Source organism: Colossoma macropomum, unplaced genomic scaffold (genome assembly GCF_904425465.1).
Source record: "Colossoma macropomum unplaced genomic scaffold, Colossoma_macropomum, whole genome shotgun sequence".
Lineage (NCBI taxonomy): Eukaryota > Metazoa > Chordata > Actinopteri > Characiformes > Serrasalmidae > Colossoma > Colossoma macropomum.
This window is the reverse complement of record NW_023494805.1, coordinates 8907974-8928546: the sequence shown is the minus strand read 5'-3', so window position 1 is coordinate 8928546 and position 20573 is coordinate 8907974. Positions and strand designations below refer to the sequence as shown.

At 36.3% G+C, this 20573-nt stretch overlaps 1 protein-coding gene across 1 annotated transcript; it reads right to left on the bottom strand.

Annotated features, from left to right (window-relative positions):
* Positions 1–7989: 7989 nt before the first annotated feature.
* LOC118825692 (galactose-specific lectin nattectin-like) lies at positions 7990–20010 on the bottom strand. Its single transcript, XM_036596444.1, has 7 exons — positions 18853–20010; positions 18733–18756; positions 18615–18641; positions 18344–18486; positions 12065–12199; positions 9368–9476; positions 7990–9262 (listed from the first exon to the last, which is right to left on the bottom strand). The coding sequence occupies exons 1-7, from the start codon at positions 19148–19150 to the stop codon at positions 9192–9194; spliced, it is 807 nt and encodes a 268-aa protein (XP_036452337.1). The 5' UTR covers positions 19151–20010; the 3' UTR covers positions 7990–9191.
* Positions 20011–20573: the final 563 nt, after the last annotated feature.

The following is a 20573-nucleotide window of genomic DNA, read 5'->3' as shown; positions in this document are numbered from 1 at the left end:
TTGGATGTTATCTTCCTTTATTCAGCTGGAGCCTTGAAATTCTATGGAAGTCTGTTATCAGTTCTTGCAAATATTCTGTTAGGTAAGCCTGTAATGTAACCAGTAAAAGATAACTAAAAGAGAGGATGACAATAGTTTTGTGACTCAGTCCAGGCCTAGGTCATCTCATGGGTTTAATGCATGTGTGCACAGGGGTCCTAACCACTAGGGGTGCACTGTGTGTAATTATTTAAACTGTGGTTTTGACATGACCAGCTGAACAGTGAAATAATGAACAGATTTCCATCATAATCTTAATGGGCCTCACTCACCAATATCTTCTTGAGTGTTTTCTTAAATTTATTCTTGAGAAAGGTCCTAAGAAAAAAGTTTGTGTCAGATTCATGACGCGTTCTTAAATCATAGAATTGTTCTCACCTTTGTGCTCTTGAGTGTGTGTAGATTCTGTTCTTACCTAAGGTCAAATCCCAAACAAGAAAACAGTTATGAACCAGAATTATCGTAAAAACTGCATAAGTGGGTTTCAAGAAGAAATTTCTTCTTAAGTACATTTGATAAATGAAGCCCAATGCTCTCAGCAACTTTCTTAAACATCCGCTTCATTTTCTTCTCTAATCTCAGGCACCATGCGTTCCAGTATCTTCTTTTACTATGCTCTAGCTTTCAGGGGTATTTTCAAGAGTGTGATAGCATGCCTGTTGTGGCAGTATGCTTTAGTTTAGGAAGCTTTAGGTTCTTAAGTTTGCTGCTTTTGTCTTTGTTGTATCTTTAAGTTGTCCAATTGTAATTGATACCATCTCCATTGGGGCAAATTTGCTTTTGAAGAGCGGACTCTTGCTTTATGCTGAAGTGTTGCTGCACTGTTTAATGTTAACCTGTGCTCTTGTTAAAGTGTGTAACTTTGTTTTGATCTTGTTTTCACCACAATAGCATATTGGAATATGCAGAATGATGTCTGTACTGCTGCCAGCAATAACCTGGCTTTATGCAGTAAACAGGACACAGCGTGTTTGGAAAATGTGTTGCTCATCAATATTCTGTAGTCTTTATTCAAAAAGAGGGTCAACAAGTTTACCTTCCATGTAAACAAAGACATATATGATAAATAATTTAACTTTACATAAAGCTATCATACCTAATACAAATATTAGTTTCAGGAGTTTTTTCTAGAACTGCTTAGATAACCTGAGTTGTGTTTTCAAGTATACAGATTAATTAGAACATTCAAAAATACTCTTTCAAAAATAAATAAATAGTAATCAAAATCATATATGAACTTATAGCATAACATAAAAAAAAATGTGTTGACCACCAATGAAAGTAGTCGGGTAGGGCCCCAACAAACTTCTATGGAAAACATATTGCTCATCAATATGCTGTTGTCTTTATTCAACCAGGGATGGTCAGCACAGTCACTTTCTGTCTAAACAGTAACAAATATATGATGAATAATTTAACTTTACATTAAGCTTAAATTATACCTAATATTAATATTTAACTTTAAAGGACTGTTTCAAGAAGCAACTTAGACAACCTGAGTTTAGTTTTGTACTATGCAGATTTCTCAGAACATTCAAAAATGCTCTCTTCAAAATAAATGAACAAATAAATAAATAGTGATAAAGCTTATATAGGGGTTGATGTGCCCAAATCTGTGGTTAGTATGTATAAGTGTAAGAATATTGAAAAGGTAGTTGAGCTGAATTAATATTTCTGAACCAGGTTAAACAAGTTTTAACTATCAATAAAGTTACTTAACCTTAGCCTAGCTAGTTGCTAGGCTAGCTTACCTGGCATAACCTGTACCAACAAAAAAGTGTGAGATATTCAAGGAGTTAATGAACTTCTTTATCAAATATATTGTAGTGTCAAATATACAGTAGTTGCGTTTTAAGTACATTACCACTTTTACGAGAATCCTAATTTTTTTAGCTAGCTATGGGATTCAATCTGTATGGAATTTACAAGGTCATGTAAGGTCATTTACATTCACTTCCCCAACACTGATTTTTTTGGAGCTTTTAAGACATGCATGTAAGAGGCTTTTACTTTACATATTGCTATTTACACACTAACTGTAGGTATTATTAGAGAAGCCTCTTAGTTATTGGAAAGAAAACAGCTGCTTGAAAAATTGCAATGAAACAATTTACTGTTTTGTTATGATTTTTTGAAAAGAAGTAATTTAACAGCAAATTTCAAAATTACTGTTTTAACTCTTATAATTCCTAATATATGTGTGCATATATACAATATTCAAAAAAAGAAGATATTGATTACAATAATATACTGCTGTCAATATGCTGTCTTTGTGTTGCATTTTGAACTATGTCATTACTGTAAACAAATGTTACAGTACGAGTGCTATAAATATTAATTACAGTAACTACCTGCCAACTCTGCCAACCTCTCTAGTTGCATGAAACCTTGCAAGGAACCAGTACTCTCTTCTATGATGTTATAGGTGATATGAAATAAAATCCTCTAAAATGCTGGAGTAGCCAGCCAATATGGGACCCCCTGAATAGGGGGTATTTCACACACTGGGTTCAGCCCAGTTTTATCTGATGATTACCTTATTATTTTCTCACCTTATTATGAGAATGACACACTGAGCAGGGTGCTAGCTTGTTACATGTTCATAAAACCATTAGAACAACTATCAGTGGTAACCTCAGTGAAGCAGATCTTGTACAGTTCCAGCAGCAAAGCCTCCCTACAGGATCCAGTCACAAGACTTCTCTCAAGACCACTTAACACTGTGGAGGAACTGTTCCAACGTTCCATTTTTCCTAACTGTTTAGTTTTCTCTTCTCTCATTTAATAAAAAAAAAATCATATTTTTGCACTTTTTATAGTGTTTAAATCAACAGGAATATACAATTAGCTCTATAAATATTTGGACACCATCAAAACTATTGTTATTTTAGCTGTCTTCCATGGCATATTGGAGCTGAAATTATATGATACATATTTCAGAACTCATAGAGACTCTCAGCTTAAATTTGAAAATGTTTATGAACAGTGTGAACAGTGTGTAACAGAACTGCAATCATTTCCATACATTGTCTCATTTTTAGAAGCTTAAATGTTATTGGGCAATTACCTGCTCAGCTGTGTCAATCCAATTGAGCATGTATTTCACTTTTTGAAGGCAAAACAGAAGGTAAAACTACCCAAGAACAAGCAGAAATCAAAGACAGCTGCAGTAAAGGCCTGGCAGAGCATCACTAGGGAAGAGAAAATAAAGCTGGTGATGTCTAAGGGTTCCAGACTTTAGGTAGTCATTGACTGCAAAGGATCTCCAACCAAGTATTAAAAGTTACAGTTTAACGTATGATTGTTAGTTCGAGTTCCAGTTACTTTCAAGCCCCTAAACTAGGGGGCTATGGATAAAAATGGCTCTAATTCTTACTCTGCTCACCTGATTTGGATGTAAATGCCCTCAAATTAAAGCTGAAAGTCTGCAATTTGACGTCAAATTCATTATATAATTTTAACTCCAGCTGAAGCTTAAATAACAGTAACTTTGTCAACGTCCAAATGTTGATGGACCTGATTGTATATCTAAGTTGTTTTGTTGCTTTCTTCAGTGATTTTACTGAACTCTTTCACATATGACATGTAACACACTGACTTCTCTCGTTTGGGGCCTGGAACAACTGGGATCAGTGATAAGGGTAAACTCTCTGGATATTAGAAACTTTGGAAGTAAACAGGATTTATGTCAAATATTATGCCATGATGGTTATAGAATCCAATTGGGAATGGTTTCTGACCTTTCCAAACTCATAAAGGATTGAACTCATGCCAAGCGTTCAGCCACGGTCATTGTCTTCCTTAATTCAACTGGTGCCACAAATTTCTACGGAAGTCTCTTATCACATCTTGCAAATTTTGTGTAAGTAATTTGCTCCAGAGATATCACTGGTAAGGTACACTTAAGGAGGCAGGAGACAAGATAGTTGCTGTATGACTGCATTTTTGGGCATATTTTCATATTCTTATCTACCCAGACCATCAAAAGTTCCTGAGCTTTGCATTTGCCAGCAGAGCCTTTGAATTTCAAAACCTTACACTTGGTATGTCTTTAGTTCCTGTCTTTACCTTCACAAAGTACACTTTGTCAAAAGGACCTTCATGAATTATTGGATGACTGAGAGCTTATTAGCCAATCAAAGGATCAGACTATAGCATATACAGCCGCAGTGGTAGATGAGTTATAGGAACTAGGCCTCTCTCAACCAGGAGGGGAGTTAGCTAGCCCCCGCCCAGCAGATCACATTGTTTACAGTTGGACTCTGGGATGATGGTGGCATGGTTAACCCTCCTGTAATGTTCAACTATAAGGAACCACAATAATGTTCCAGGGTCAAATTGACCCGATGCATGTTTAACTATCTGAAAGTAGTTAGAATATATACTTTTCTCCATTAACACTATCTTTAGCCCAATTCATATGAATTTAATCAATACTTAATAATTCATTCATTTTCCATGATGATGGGGACTATGATGGGGGCTAAATGAGCCGTAGGTATTATTTTAAACCTGCATCTTATTTTTTTCAACAATATTTAAACAGAAAACCTGAAAAAGAAAGAAAGAAAGTTTAGGGGTAAGGTTAGGGTTAGGATTAGAGTTAGGCTAGTAGTAGTTCTGGTTTGAGTAAGTCTCCAGGAAATGAATGGAAGTCTATGTAATGACCCCACAATTCTCAGAAACAAGATTGTGTGTGTGTGTGTGTGTGAGAGTGTGTGTGTGTGTGTGTGTGTAAGGCAATCACACTGTGTCTCAAATCCAAAACAGTTTTGGTCTAAATTAGAAATTTTTACCATTCGTAGCCTCCATTCATACTTTTGGGTCAAATTGCCCTGAATATTACGTGTGTAATATAAACATGCGAGGGGGTCGCAAACATGTTAAATTAGTCATTTTCCATTTTTCCATGTACATGTTCATTACACTAATTAAGTTCAGTAGAAAAAGCTCCAAAAGTTTTTTGTTTTTTTTTCCCCCCAAGTTTTTAAACTTTGAAACTAGTCAACATGACAGGTGGGTTAATATAACAAAGGAAGGCAACTCTAAGTCTGAATTTCAGAAGAGAAAGCATCTCATAGGGTTCCACAAACCCAGAGCCTTCTTGATCTGATGGTGGCAACCTGGGTCTTTTCCACCTGAGGCCCTTATTGCACCTAATGCCGCACTGAGTTATGCAGTTCCTATGTCTTGCAATCTCTACAATGTCCTCCTGCTTTCACAGATTGGGCACACTGCATGTCAGCTCCATGCAGATACATGAGCTGAGGAGCACCTGCCAAAAACTTGAGCTATGAAAGTGATAACAACCTTTATTAAGGAGGTTCACATTATTGGGCTCTAAGGTAAAATAACTTTGATGGACGAACATAAATGTTGTTAACCGTTAACCATTTTCTTACATTTTTAAAGAAATAATGGTGACCTACTGATGTTCCTTGGCTGTTTTTCAATACTAAAACCTGTATTCAAACACATACCACAAGTACTGTATCCTGGTAAATTTTGTGCTACACCAGCAGTATTTTTTATATCTTCATTAACTCCAATGAAGCTTATGTGTTCCAGCACATCTACATGTGGTATGACTGAGTGAAAGCTAATGTAAATTCTTTCTTGCTGCTTCATATTAGTATACTTGCCTCAGGACACAATACCATGGAAGGGAGTGCAGCTGCTTTTACACAGTACCTGATCTGTTGTGATCATCATTCTCCTCCAGTCTGTCCACCTCTTCACAGTGATCCTCGCATAGTTACCTTCTGAAGATTAAGTCATAAAAGTGGGTGGAACGCAGAGCCCATGAGTTTCCCCACCCAAACATCTCTTTTCAGTGACATCCATCTCAAATAAAAATGCTGACAGTCCACATATGAAGCCAGAAAACACAAATAGATTCTCAGATGAGAGGCTCTTAGCATTCGGTTTACTGAGAAAGGCTACATATTTAAAGCGTGATGTAACGTCTGTCACCAATTATTTAAGAGAAACGCATGAAGCACTGCAATAAATTTATTTAACAGCAGGGTGCGCCAGATGCATTCAAACAGTCATATTCTCACACATTTCACAGCATTTCTCTACCCTCAAATGACAAGTGCATGAAAGCGACTCTCAACTGATGACCATTACTGTCATTGACGGTGATCCAGGTTACTCTCTCTGTAGCTATCCTGGCCATCTCCACATGATGGTGATGAAAGGCCTCAATCTGGTCCTTCTTCTTCTTACAGGCATCATCTACAAGACAGATAATAGCTTATGCCACTCAATACTTTCCTAAACAGATAAAATAAAAAATTATCATATACATCAATCCAAGACTCTTTAGGATCCACATGTAACTTACTTGATTGAAATGAATATAATTTAATTTTACAGCAAAGCTTATTCTGTATCGATAACCTGTCTGGAAACTGTTTTAGGAGAACATATAGACCTTTTAACCAAGAATTTGGTCATGTAACTCAGATGTACTAGTTTCCTCGAGGTGATCATGAGCCAGTTTAAACATTTGGCCAAACTGAATCAAATAATTAATTATTCAATTTGAGACCTTCTTAAATTCTTTTTTTAAAGAGGCTTCCTGAAGTCATCTTGATATGGACCACCTTGGTTTCTGAGGTTTTCATGGGTAGGACCTCAGTAATGTCACACTGTGGTAGCTGAAGAGTATCAGATTATTATGATATGGTGTTGCATCCACTCATCAGCATGTAGAGGTGTTAATCTGATGGGCGTCTAAAGCCACAACTCATATTCCAAATAGTTGTGTTGAAGTATGATCTCCACATGGAGCTCTACCACTTTTATATGTCACCTACTTTCTGTAGTGCTCTCAGACTGCAACTATGACAGGATATGTTCTCTTCTTCATTCTCTTAATACATTCTCTTAATAATGAAATCTAACACATAAAATATAATGAATACAACACTTTGATAAAAAATGTTAAAAGTATGCATTTGTACATAATCCTGTCTGATACATTCATTTTATATCACCTTAACTGTGATCTCAGATAGATAGATAGATAGATAGATAGATAGATAGATAGATAGATAGAAACATGCACTCCTATGAATATAGAGCATGTAAAACAACACAGAAGAGCTTTAAATGAATTATGTAAACATAATTTTCAGTAATACTTTACATTAAGGGTCGCAAATTAATCAATAATTAAATGCCAATAAGTAATTATATACACATTATTTATATATTAATTAACAACTCACTAAGCATTAGTCACCGGTTTCTCAGTGAACTCCAGCCATTGCATGAACTGAACTTGTTCAATTTCAGCAGAAGCACATCTGATTTAGTTTCATAAGGGATTGATTAGGTAAACTCGGTATTGGATGGGAACTGCTAGACTTCCTTGAGGAGAGCTCTGGAAATGGTTAAGTTACCACCCTCACATACATTAAATCACAATGTTTTGTTCATTTGTTTATTCATTTATTTATATTTATTATAAAGTATATGATTTCTGAACACATACATGTACAGGTAAATAGCTGTAACAATGATGAACAGACTTGGAACAGGATCCAGGTGTGAGCCAACTATATCAACAGCAGAGGAAAAGAAAAAACTTATAGTTGAGAATCCAGTGCAGTTTAAAAAGGGGGAAATAGATCAGTCTGAGGCAACCAAAGAAAAACGAAATCCAAAATAAGCAAACCAGTAGACAGGCAGAAGGTCAAAAACACAAAGAACAGTGTATCACAAGGCTTAGATTCACAGAGTAGGTTCAAACAAGAGTTACAGAATACATATAGAAAGACTTGATTGCCAAGTTATGTCATATAAATCAGTCATCAAGGCTTTAAAGTGACAGTTCTGCTTCAGCCTAAGTGGCCTCTAGCATACAAATTACTTTCACTAAGGCTATTTTCAGACGGCCAGCCCAAATCTGATTTTTGGCACACCCAGATTGTATCCAGATTGATTTTTGATAGTCTGGATGTTGAAAAAAACCCACATCCCATTCTTGCGAATTGGATCCAAACCACATTTGGAGGTGGTTTGAAATGTGATTCCAATTGGATTTTTACAGATGCATCTCAGTCTGGATGCTCTGACCACTAAAATCAGCTTTCAAAGTGTCTGTTTTGTCTCTCGCAACTCAACAAACAACAAAAACGTCAAATCGAGAGTGACAGAGGTGCTGGGATATAACAGGAGTGCCAAAGACTCATGCTTATGACAGAGAATTTTGAAGAATTTGGAGGGTGAGATGATGCCCCTCCATCTCTCCTGCATCCACATTTGAAATCTGCATCATCAGCATAGCTACATAGTTACTGATGCCTACGTTGTTACCATAGCAACCCATGCAGAAACATTGGTGATGTGTGGATATTCTGATCTGATCATTTGCAAATAACAGTGCGGACAGTCATCTCAAAAGATCTGATTTAAGAAACAAATCATCTTTGCCTGCAGTCTGAACACAACCTAAGTCTTCAGATTTTCTCGCAGTGTAACTCTCCAGATCACTGTTACATAGAATGTTTTGGCAAATAAGATGCATTTGTACCGAGAACAAAAACAGTTCACAGCTACTGCACTGACATAACGGTAACACTTTACAATACTGATCCACTAATAAGCATGTCTTAATATGTAACACAGTAAATTAATGCATGGACTAATACATAACACATCAGGAAATAATTAAATATATTTGTTAATAAAGAACTAAATCAATCATGAATAACCATTAATAAAGGGAATCATTAATTATTAACAGAATTCTAACTCAGTCTGTGACTTATTGCATTTACACTTATTATATACCCTTTCTATAAGGCTTGTCTGATGGAGATGTCTGATTAACACAAATTATAGGCTAAAAACTAATATACTGATCTGCATGAAACTCAATGATGTTGCTGTCTAACAAAAGTTTGTTTTTTAATGACATATTCTTTACATTGTCCTTTTGATGCCCTTGGCATCGTGTGAACATTTCATGATTAAGGGATTTTTCGAAATTTCATTACAATTACATGACAAGGGACAACTGTGATGAAAGCATTAGTTAAGTATAAATACATGCTTATTTGTGGACCAGCATTGTAAAGTGTTACTGACTAAGCAATACAACAAGTACAACTATGTTAATTCTGTGGTCGGTCAGAATTTCAGGCAAGATTCCTGACACAAACGAAGCGATATTTCAGAGTACATGGAATGTCGTTCCAGTTCTTCTGATCTGAAAGTAGAGGAAAAAAGTATTGGAAATTAAATGGAATCTGTAGAAGTTTTGGAAGTTTAAAACAGGATGATACAGAATAAAAGGCTTCTAACTTCAACATACCAGCCCAGTTCATGTGCACACAGCACTCTCCATTAGAGAAATTGGGCTCGTTTGAGTTCCAGTTGGTGTAATCCAATTTGGAGCCATCAGACCAGATCCACATTTTTTCCTGAAAAGTCAAACAGTTGAATACTTAATAATGTGATATTCAAATATTATATGTAAACATGACATCAAGCCATAAGACGGAAACAAAGTCTTTCAGAGTGGATTGATGTGAAATGCCCTTTACTAGAGAAACTTACCAAGTCAGAATGTTCACAGTGGTGCTGATAGGAACCAGACGTCTGAAGCGTTTAATGTCCCTAAAAACTACCCCATAGAAATCCATTACACTTATGGAATAATACACGAGAGTTAGCGCTTGATGAGATGTGACTCTTAGAGAGAGAACCATGAGATGTTGGTATTGATGCTGATATCTCATGGTATAGTGTGATGTTGAGTTATTATTATTAGATTTTGAGAAAATTATTACATAAAAACAAGAAAGTTTATTAAAATGCCAGGAAGAAAAGTAGCTCATACATGAAGTATAGCATTGCCTTACAAAGACTTCAGGATGTCTTCACTGGACAACCTGACTAACATTAAGTTAAAACGAAAACAAACTACGGACATAAATTACATTATGATTTTTTTTTATTATTAAAATTGAAAAAAGTAGCATTACTGAGTCACGTGAAGAAAAACAGTCTAGCTAACAGGCTTCTAACAGAAAAACATGCAGCTTTCTTAACTATCCATATAATTCTATGTTACTGTAGATGCTTGTGCTAGTGAGAGTGCTGTATTGGTTTGATGATACAACCAGCGTTAGCTACTAAGTAAATGTAGCTGGAAAATAAGGTGGCTAATTAGCCAATTTGGCCACTTTAGGCTTGCATTTAAATAGGCACTAACAATGAACAAGAAAAGACAATTAATTTCATTAATCACAATTATTAATTTAACATTAATTTGTAAGCTAACAATTTGTGATTGTGACAGCTCTAGTATTACACTGTTCAAGATATGATAGCAACAAGATAATTCACTTATATCCTCAGAAGACAGGTCCTTCACTGAGTTTTGATTAAATTGTCTTTGAATTTTCTTTCTTTTTTTGCAATCTTCAGATTCATCCTCTTGGGGAAGGCTCCAAAGCACAACCCGCATTACAAAATGATCTTCCTCATATTGTAATAGCACACTTCCACCAGAGAGGTCTCCAAATCCCCAAAACTTACACAGTGCAGCTTTAAATGCAATTTCAGAAACTCACAGCAGATTTAAAAATGTTGGTATTATTAACAGATTTTCATTGTCAAGCTTGGTTATCTTGGCTATCTTGGTTAACATCTCCTTATCCATTTTTGGGTAGTTTCTAATAGATGATTGCGAATACACTGCATGATGCTTGAAACCTTACTTTACAATAGTTTTAAGATAAAGTTTAGACCTAAAATATACATTTTAAATCTTTTATTGGTGAGAGATACATGCAGGGAGCTCTAAGACCAAATAGTTTCCAAAGAAAATTCTTTTTTTTAGAGTTACCATTATTTTACCATCATCAACATTACATATAAAACTCCTGATTCCTGTCAGCACCATGGTAAAGAAATCTGAGTACATTTCTCTTCTATGAATGATTTCACATCAAACCAATCTGAATGACTTTACATCTTGGCTGTTGAATTATTTATAAATAAATTATTTTTAATAGTAATAATAGTTTTTCTTAATTTTTCATCTTAAAAAAAAACCTAAAAGATGTATTGAAGAAAATATGCTGCAGTAAAAATATCTCTTAAGATGTACTAGTGCCCTGCTGACCAGCTCTGAGCAGTTCAGAGGTTCAAAGGTTCAGGGATACAGTATACAGTGCTGTGAAAAAGTACCTGCCCCTGCCCAATTTCTTCAATTTTTTGCATATTTGTCACACTTTTATGTTTCAGATCGAGCTACTTTTAATATTAGACAAAGTCTAATCAGGACAACGATTTGAAGCACACAAGGAAGTCCAACTCTGAATTGCTCAAAAGAAACCAAATTAAGGTTTTGGAGTGGCCAAGTCAAAGTCCTGACCTGACCTTAAGTTAAATGACCCTTATTAGTCCCACAATGGGGAAATTTTACCCTCGCATTTAACCCATCTATGCACACCACATACACACTAGTGAATGCACACACACTAGGGGGCAGTGAGCACGGGCCAAAATTCCTCCACAGTAATGTAAAAAACTCATCACACGTTATTGCAAATGTTTAATTGAAGTTGTTGCTGCAGAGGGTGGCACAACAAGTTATTAGGTTTTGGGGGACAGATACTTTTTTCACATGGGTGATATAGGCTTTAAATATTTTTTTATCTTCAATAAACTAGATGATCAGTTAAAAGCTGCATTTGTGTTTACTCATGTTGTCTTTATCTTACATTAAAATTGATTGGATGATCTCAAACATTAAATGTGAAAATTTAGCAACTATAGAAAAATAGGTTGAGGGGGCAAATACTTTTTCACAGCACTGTAATGTAAAATGACGTGCATACAGTAAAGTGATCATTTCGAATGACATTTTACCATGATGTTAAAAAATCTCTGCTTATTATTAAAATAGTTGTTTTTCTCAATTGCAGTATCACGCCTTGTTGCAGTTTGTTTTGTATGCAATGTGCACAGGTTCTGAAATCCTGCTTTAACATTACTGTACCTCCTGACAGTCTGAGAGTCCGATCCACGTAGGATTCTCTTTAGGGTCTTGAGCGCGGATCAGGGCCTTGACCAGCTGGTTTTCATTTTCATTGTGTATTGAGACCAAATTGGCACCCAGACTTAAACAGTGAGCCTAGAAAGAGAATAAATATGTTAGCGGTGCATTTTCGTTTGATGCAGTCAGAATTAAGTTCTTGAGATCAATACATAGAATAAGAAGAGTCATGTGAGGTCTGGTGTTTTTTTTAGATTCTTTAGGTATATTAATATGTTCACACCTCTGTGATAACATTAATTTCTGCCATGTTTAATTTGAAGACTCTAACACACATTTGCATACACTTTACCTTGTTGCACTCCTTCAGGAGAAGCATAGAGCCACATTTGCAATTCTAACATCTGATTGGAATGCATTGGTCAGGCTACCACTCGTACTCTCAGCCAGTAACATATCTAGGACTTCCAGAACTCACGAAAGTGGACCTTCCTATTGTAAATCAAAACCTTACTGGTTGATTCCACTGTCAGTTTCTATTTATGTCAATGGTTAATTTATCCTGTTAGATCCTCAGGTCAGCCCCTAAAGTCCTAGCTAATAGGAGAGCTCACTTGGCTGTATCTAAATCGACAATTTTCCACTTTGTGTTTAAGAATTGGACCCTTTAAAGCTCTCTTATTGAGAGTAAAATCATGTTGTTACAGCAGTATCATTATCTCTGATCATGCCACCATATCTATGGCACTTATTTTCCCAGACAAGCCTTTTACTTCGAAATTGTGGCGTTTCAATTCCCTCCTGCTTTCACATAGTGTACAGCACCTGATAATATTCAGATATTTTTTAGCCTCAATAATACTCCAGATGTCTCCCCTTCTACTGTTTGGGAAGCTTTAAAGGCAGTGATTCAAGGTCGGAGCATTTCTTATTTGTATTTTCAAAATAGACAGCATAAAGAAAAACTACTAAAGTTGACCAATGAGATCACACAGCTACTAAGTTACTGTTAAGAAAAGAACAGCTCTGCAATCTGATTTTAATTTACTCTCCACTCACCATGCGGAACAAATGCTTTTACATTCACAGCTATTCTTTTTTGAACATGGCGATAAACCTAGTAAAATCTTAGCCTCCCAGCTTAAACAGCAAACCGCTCGAAATTTCGCATCGCAGATTCGTATGCAGTGTGGTACAACAGACGCTTTGGAAATTAATAATTGTTTTAAACACTTTTATTCTTCATTGTATAAATCCGATTCTACTCCCAACATACAGCAAATGGAGACATTTTTTGAAGGCCTTCCAATTCCTACTATTAGTACTTCAGCCAAGGCTGAATTACATTCAATTATAACTAAAGAGGAAATTATTTTAGCCATTCAAGCTATGCACAGCGGCAAGACCCCTGGTCCTGACGGCTTCCCTGCAGAGTTCTTCAAAAAATCTTTGAGTGAACTTGCTCCCGCACTATTGGAAATGTTTAATGATTCTTTGGAGCAGGGTGTCCTCCCTACTACTCTATGACAAGCGACCATTTCACTGATTTTGAAGAAAGATAAAGACCCTCTTGACTGTGGTGCGGACCGCCCTATTAGTCTTCTTAATGTAGATGTTAAAATCCTATCAAAAGTGCTGGCTAAATGGCTTGAAATGGTGTTAGGTAGCATAATACATACAGATCAAACAGGGTTTGTCAGTCATTGACTGTCTTTTTTCAACATTAGGAGGGTTATGAATATTATTTATTCTTCGACCCCATCCCCGCCCTCTGAAGTTTTACTCTTGTTAGATGCTGAAAAAGCGTTTGACCATGTGGAATGGAATTACATCTTTTACACACTGCATAAGTGGCCCTGTATATATATATATATATTGGATTAAGCTTTTGTAAACGTCCCCCTTAGCTTTGGTGCGCACCAATGGGCTCTGTTCTAGTTTTTTCCCTCTTTTTCGTGGGACTTATCAGGGTGATCCCCTTTCACCTTTGATCTTCGCTATCGTGATATAACCTTTAACAATCGTTATTTGTACGGATCCTGGGATTCGTGGGATTAGTTGTAGAGGACTTGAACATAAAATTTCCCTTTATGTGGTTTTATTTATGATTGAACCTGAGATCTCTTTGTTCTTCATGTCATTAATATCTACAGTTCATTCTCAGGTTATAAATTAAACACTGCTGAAAGTGAATTATTCCCAATTAATATTACAGCTAATGATCTACCTCAGAGCGCCTTGTCCTTCCATATTATCTCACACAGCTTCAAATATCTTGGTGTTATCCTGACCACTAAATATTCCCAACTTTTTAAATGTAACTTTCTATCATTATTCTCGTGTCAAGGAAGATCTATCCCGCTGGTCCTCCCTCCCCCTGTGCTTAATTGGCCGAGTAAGTTCAGCTAAAATGAATATACTCCCCACGTTCCCTTGTTTTTGCCCAAATCGTTTTTTAAAACTCTCGACCAATATATATCTGACCTTATTTGGAAGAGTAAGCCCCCCAAAATTTGCAAAGTGCTTACTCAAAGCCCTAAGCAAGTAGGTGGCCTTGCATCTCCAAACCTCCTATTTTATTACTGGGCGTCAAATATCCATAGTATTTTATTTTAGGTGTGAAGGCCACTACGGGCTGAGCGACTGGGTTCCTGCATGGACAGTGGTGGAGATGTTGCAAGATCTAGCTCTTTGATGGCCGTATTATGTGCTCCCCTGGCATCAAGCTTTAATCGATCTTCTGCTAACCCAATATTAAATGCTTCAGCACATATTTGGCGCCAGTTTCAGCATCATTTTGGTCTTCAATCTCCATCTATAAACATGCCAGTTACAGCCAATCCCTTATTTCCGCCTTCGATGATAGATTCCGCTTTTCTTAGCTGGCACAGAGCTGGTATTAAGAAGATCAAAGATATGTATGCTGATAACACATTCTGTACTTTCTCACAGCTTGGTAATCGATTTCCTCTTCTTAAATCTCATTTTTTTAGATTCTTGCAAATTCGGGCTTACAGACTTCCCTAGCGCTCCCTCAAAATCACCCCTTGATGATATTCTGGAAATAGATGCTAATGCCAGAAGCATTATTTCTAAACAATATAACCTCATATTCTCTTTAGCCCCTACCCCTGGTACTGTTATTGAACAGCAATGGGGAAAAAGAACGACAGTTCACTTTTGAGGAAGACGAGTGGGACAAGATAATTCGGCGTATCCATAGCTCTTCAATCTGTGCTAAACATAGTCTTATTCGGTTGATGTTGGTTCATCAAACTTACTGGACAAAGGTTAAACTTAAACTTAAAATCTTGATGATCTTGATGATCGATGTTCCCAAGCTGCAGCTACCTTGTCTCATATGTTTTGGTTTTGCCCTCCTTTAAAATCCTTTTGGCAGTCTGTGTTTGGCTGCTTCTCCTTTATTCTCGATTCAAAAATTGACAGATTCACTCTGTTTGGGTTATTGCCCAAAGATTCTACTATGTAATAACTGCATATCATTTTGATTCAGTGGAAAAGTCCCACTCCACCTTCATTTGAACGCTGGCTTAAAGATGTTGCCTCATTTCTGTACTTGGAAAAAATTAGGCACACGCTTAAAGGCGACACACGTCAGTTCTTCGCGTATGGGGCCCCTTTTTCTCCTTCTTCTACAAGTTCAAGCAGTTTGACGTTCCCAGTATATCACGGTAATTAATTTAATTGTTTTTTTTTTGTTTTTGTTGGTAAATATATGGTTGTGCATATGTTTGTATATATATATACATATATATATATATATATATATATATGTGTATGTAAGTATACCTGTGGGTATGTATGTATGTGGGCGGGTGGGATGAGTTTAGTTGGATTGAGAGATTTAGGATGGCTTATTTGGTTGATTGTCAGGAATAACCAAACAAAATCTATGCATGTATCCAGCTTTGTAAGCCTTTTCCTTCCTCCTTGCCCAATAAACAGAATGGTCCAAAAGAATTGGACCCTTTGGTTTCCACATGAAAGTTAACACCAAAATTGCTACAATAGTTGCAGAGTTTAAATACAACAAGCATAATGATTATATTAAATAGAAATGAATTAAACATTTCACACATTTCTTTATTTCACAGAAACAGAAAGGCCTTCTGGGGCATAGAAGGCACTGAGGGTTCCCCACTGATTCTAATATGTTAGTTTTAGAAAGCCAAGACTAGGAACTCATGCTGCAGTTGTATGTAAAAGTTTGAGCGCCCCAGTCTAATTCAATATTTTGTGAAAGTATGTTAACACATCATCTACAGTTTTTTTTCTCCAATATGTTAAATTCAAAGAAAAAAAGTAATTGAGCGTTAAAAAAATCATGAATTGTGTCTTTAAACAGGAATTCAGAAGCAGGATTTGTGCTTATTTTCTGCATAATTAAATGGTTAAAATGTAAACAAAAGCCATTGAGAGTGGTTTGATGTATAATGTTCCATTCTAGAGAAACCTAGAGTGAGATTTGTTCACAGTGGGGGTGATAGGAACCAGACATCTTAAATATGAAAAACTTGATGCCTCAAAGAAAGTTATTACATGAAATGGTCACAAATGAGCTGCCTGATCCCTGAAGCCAGTAGTGTGGCGATGTCTAGATAGGTGTGTGTACAGTCATATGCAACAGTTTGGGCACCCCTGGTAAAATTACATGTAATACTAGCTATCAGACAGCTAATATGTTTCAATATATTAAGATTAAAATTAAGTGTAAATACATTAACACATCCTATATAAAGAATACACTTCTGCACATTTTATTGCACAATTACTGTTTAATTGCTACATTTAAGACATAGAAAATAATAATAATAATTGTGCACTAAATAACTATGAAATTGTGACTATAATTTGTAGAAAAATGCAAAGTTTGTAGAGAACATGTTACCATATTTTCACTAGGGATATTGACAAAATATGTCATTTATGCAGGAGTGTTTAATACAATGCACATTTTTGGGACCTTAAGCCCAACATGTCTGCATTTGTCTACACACAGTGAACACACACCATTTCTCCATTTACTCTGTAACTAAAGGTGCTCAATATGGTATAAAACTCTTAGTATAACCTTAATAAGCAAATAAACAAACGTAATACTGAAAATTGCTTATTTTTCATAAGTTCATTCATTTATACTCATTCAAATGTGGAAGCTGAAAAATCATCAAATCAGTTAAAGATGGGAGAATTAAATCATAGATCTCAAAACTGATTTGTGGGGTTGGATTGGGGCTGTTGGTCTTACTGTTGTCATCATTATTTCATACATTTAAATAACGTGCTTTGATGTGTTCATTCCTACACCAGTGCTACATATTATCAGCTAGCTAGTACTATATTGCTGTCATGATGGCAGAAAAAAGAGTGACAGCAGAAAATATCGCAACACATAAAGGTGCACACTGGTTATATGACTAATGATTGGACGAAGGTGAAGTCTTTGCTGGTCATGGTCAAATCAAAGTCCAGTATCCTATCTCTTATCTTTAGATGTGTTGACAGTAAATCAGCCTCCTCAGACATATATACCGTCATATACCTGCGTATATGCACTACAACTGCCTGAGACTATTTTTTATACTACTTTTAAGATGAAGAGTAGAGATATACACAGAATAGAACACTTTTTAACCTCTATTTTACCATTAGCAACATTACATATAAAATAAAATGGTTATATTTGTGTTGTAGACATTGTGACCCCTGGTTTCTATCACCACCACTGTAAAGAAATTTGAGTCAGTAAGATTTTCTACAATAAATTACTTCATCAAACCACTCTGAATGACTTTGTTTACATCTCAGTGATTGAATTATGCAGAAATCTAAAAAAAAAAAAAAATGATGGCATTCTCCTTAGATATAGATAAGGCTGTGCACTGTACGGTGATTAAATGTCAGAGGCTAAGATGTTAGAAGCTAAGCAGATTTCACATCCTGTTAAAACGGTTGTGGTTTTCACAGCCTGCATTAGAGATAAGCATCTGTTCCACTGGAGGTGCGAGGAGAATGTGAGATGATGTAATTTTAGTCTTGGTTTTGGTTGTGAAACATTTGCCAATTTTTTTTTTTTTGCCTCCTGACCATCTTCTTTCCTGTGCAACACAAAATGTGATCGAATCTGTTACTGCTGTAGTTTATAGTGGAAACTCTTAATACACTCTTAATACATTTTGATCTGTTCTCTGAAAGGAAGGAATGATAGAGGCATTGAAACAGTTAATGTGATGGCTTCTTTGAAAGGATATAAGACCTTACCTCAGCAGAGATCCAGGCCCTGCCTTGGTCAAAATACTTGAAGCAGCGCCTGGCGTAGGTCACCCATCCTGATGGACAAGGTGAGCATGAAGGGTTATGCACAGAAAAATACTCTGTTTCGGGGTCTCTGTCTTGCATGGACTCTAAAAGGAAAAAAGAAACACCAATAAGCTTCTAAAAAGTACAAGAAACTGTTTAGATGCTGACTTTACTGGAGATTTTTGGTGATTTTTTGAATCACAGCACTGAAACGCACAGCTCTTCTCTTTACCTTTCACTAATTCATCCCAGTTTGATACTAAAAACAAACAGAAAAACAGTGTTAACGCTCTTCAGAACGTGACTACGGTGATTAACTGTGTCAAGAAGTGCTTAATGTCCATCATTACCTGGTGCAGGTGTCACAACCAGAGCTTAAAGAAGAGAAGATGTGATCATAAAATGTTATCATTCATTATCATTTAGAATTTGTGTTATGTTGAACTGATACTTTAAGATATGTAACTTACCCAAAGCTGTAGAAGTCATGGAGATGACCGAAAGCAATTCAATTAGATGAACCATACTTGCTGTTTGATTTGTGGTTGGAACAATTTGCAGGTTAGAGCCCAGAATGAACTTCAATGTTAGAATTGTTAGAAAGACTAGATCCACCCTTGATTTCTGCTGGTCTCCACCCTCTAAGCATACTTGCCAATTGCGTGTTTGTTGGAGGGAGGTGTCACATATTTGTTTGTGAGTAGTAGTTTGATGGGAGGAGAGGGAGAGATATAGAGTCCACAATTTAGCCCCATACAGTTCACACATTATTTGGTTACTCCTGAACAGTGGACAGTGATGACTCTCAATGGTTTGGCAATGGGGACATGTGATATGAGATGATAATGGACTACAAGGCCACAGAAGCCCTGAAGCATATCAGTTTGAACTTCTAACCACACCAGCACTTTCTGTCCTTAAAACTGCACCAAAAACACCTTAAATCATACTAGGCATACCCTCGAAAAGACTGATTTTGTTTAACCAAACTTGTAACTTACAAAGTAAAAAAAAAAACAAAAAAAAAACGGCATGAGTATCTACTAGAGTAATTCTTAAGCTGGCATCGGGAGTTTTAAACCATGTTTGGGAAAATACATGTACTCTATCAGATTAGTGCTAATATAACGCTGCAAATCCCCTAAGAGGCATTACATCACTGTTATTCTTGTAATGCTGTCACCACAGCAACTGGATGCATGCCACCATTCTTTAACCACTGTAACTGATTACAGTGTGTATGAGGCACAGAACCATGTTTTTTTCAACACCAACATGTAAATGCAAGACCAAGGGACTGAGCAAACACAGGGGTATAAATACTAACAGAAAACGAGAAACACCTGAGACCAATGAAAGGGCGGGGCTAAGTGACAAAGAACAGGTGAAGATAGCGCAGGGCAGGGGAGGAGCCATTAGACAACAAAAGCACGTCAAAAAAAAACAAAAGCACATGGCAGATAAACAAAAACGCACAGCACTAGGAAACCAAGAAAAAGGCACACACAGAAAGACCAGGACAAAGAGTGAACGGATGTTACAATAGCACCTTAAAGTGTTGTTGTATACTTTGGGTCAGTTTTGTTGAGTCAGTTCCTTATAAGATGAAGGCAAGCAATGCAGTTTTATATTTACCAGTGTTTTTTTGTGGAAACCCCCGATGTTCAAGACAAAGTAGTTAAACTAAGCACTAAGTGGGATCACTTTTCATCAACAGAATAAACTGGGGTGTCTGCAGTTCTTGGGAAAATTGCCTACACTCTGCTAGAAATATAATGTATGTTCAAACCATCGTAGTGCTCTGATCCACTGCAACAAAATAAAACCCAAACCTTGATTTGTTTTTAGGCTGTAATTTAATTGGCATACTGATTGGTGCTTACATGGTGAAGGCAGAATAAATATACCAATACAAGTGCAAAGCAACTGACTGAAAAATAGGGGTTTTACATTTCATTGCAGAACCACAGCCAATTGCAAAAACAGGACTGTTTGCTCAGTGCGTAAAGGCTACATTCTATCCAGCCTATTTTTTTTCAATAATTGTGTTAGTTGTGCTAGATTTGAAGCACCTAGTGTGCCTGGACTGAGTTGCATCACTTTGTCATAAGTTTGTACATAGTTTGTAGTGTTTAAGTGAACTTTAGTTAGTTTCAGACTCTCCTGTAACTAAATCCAGTTGCACCGCAAA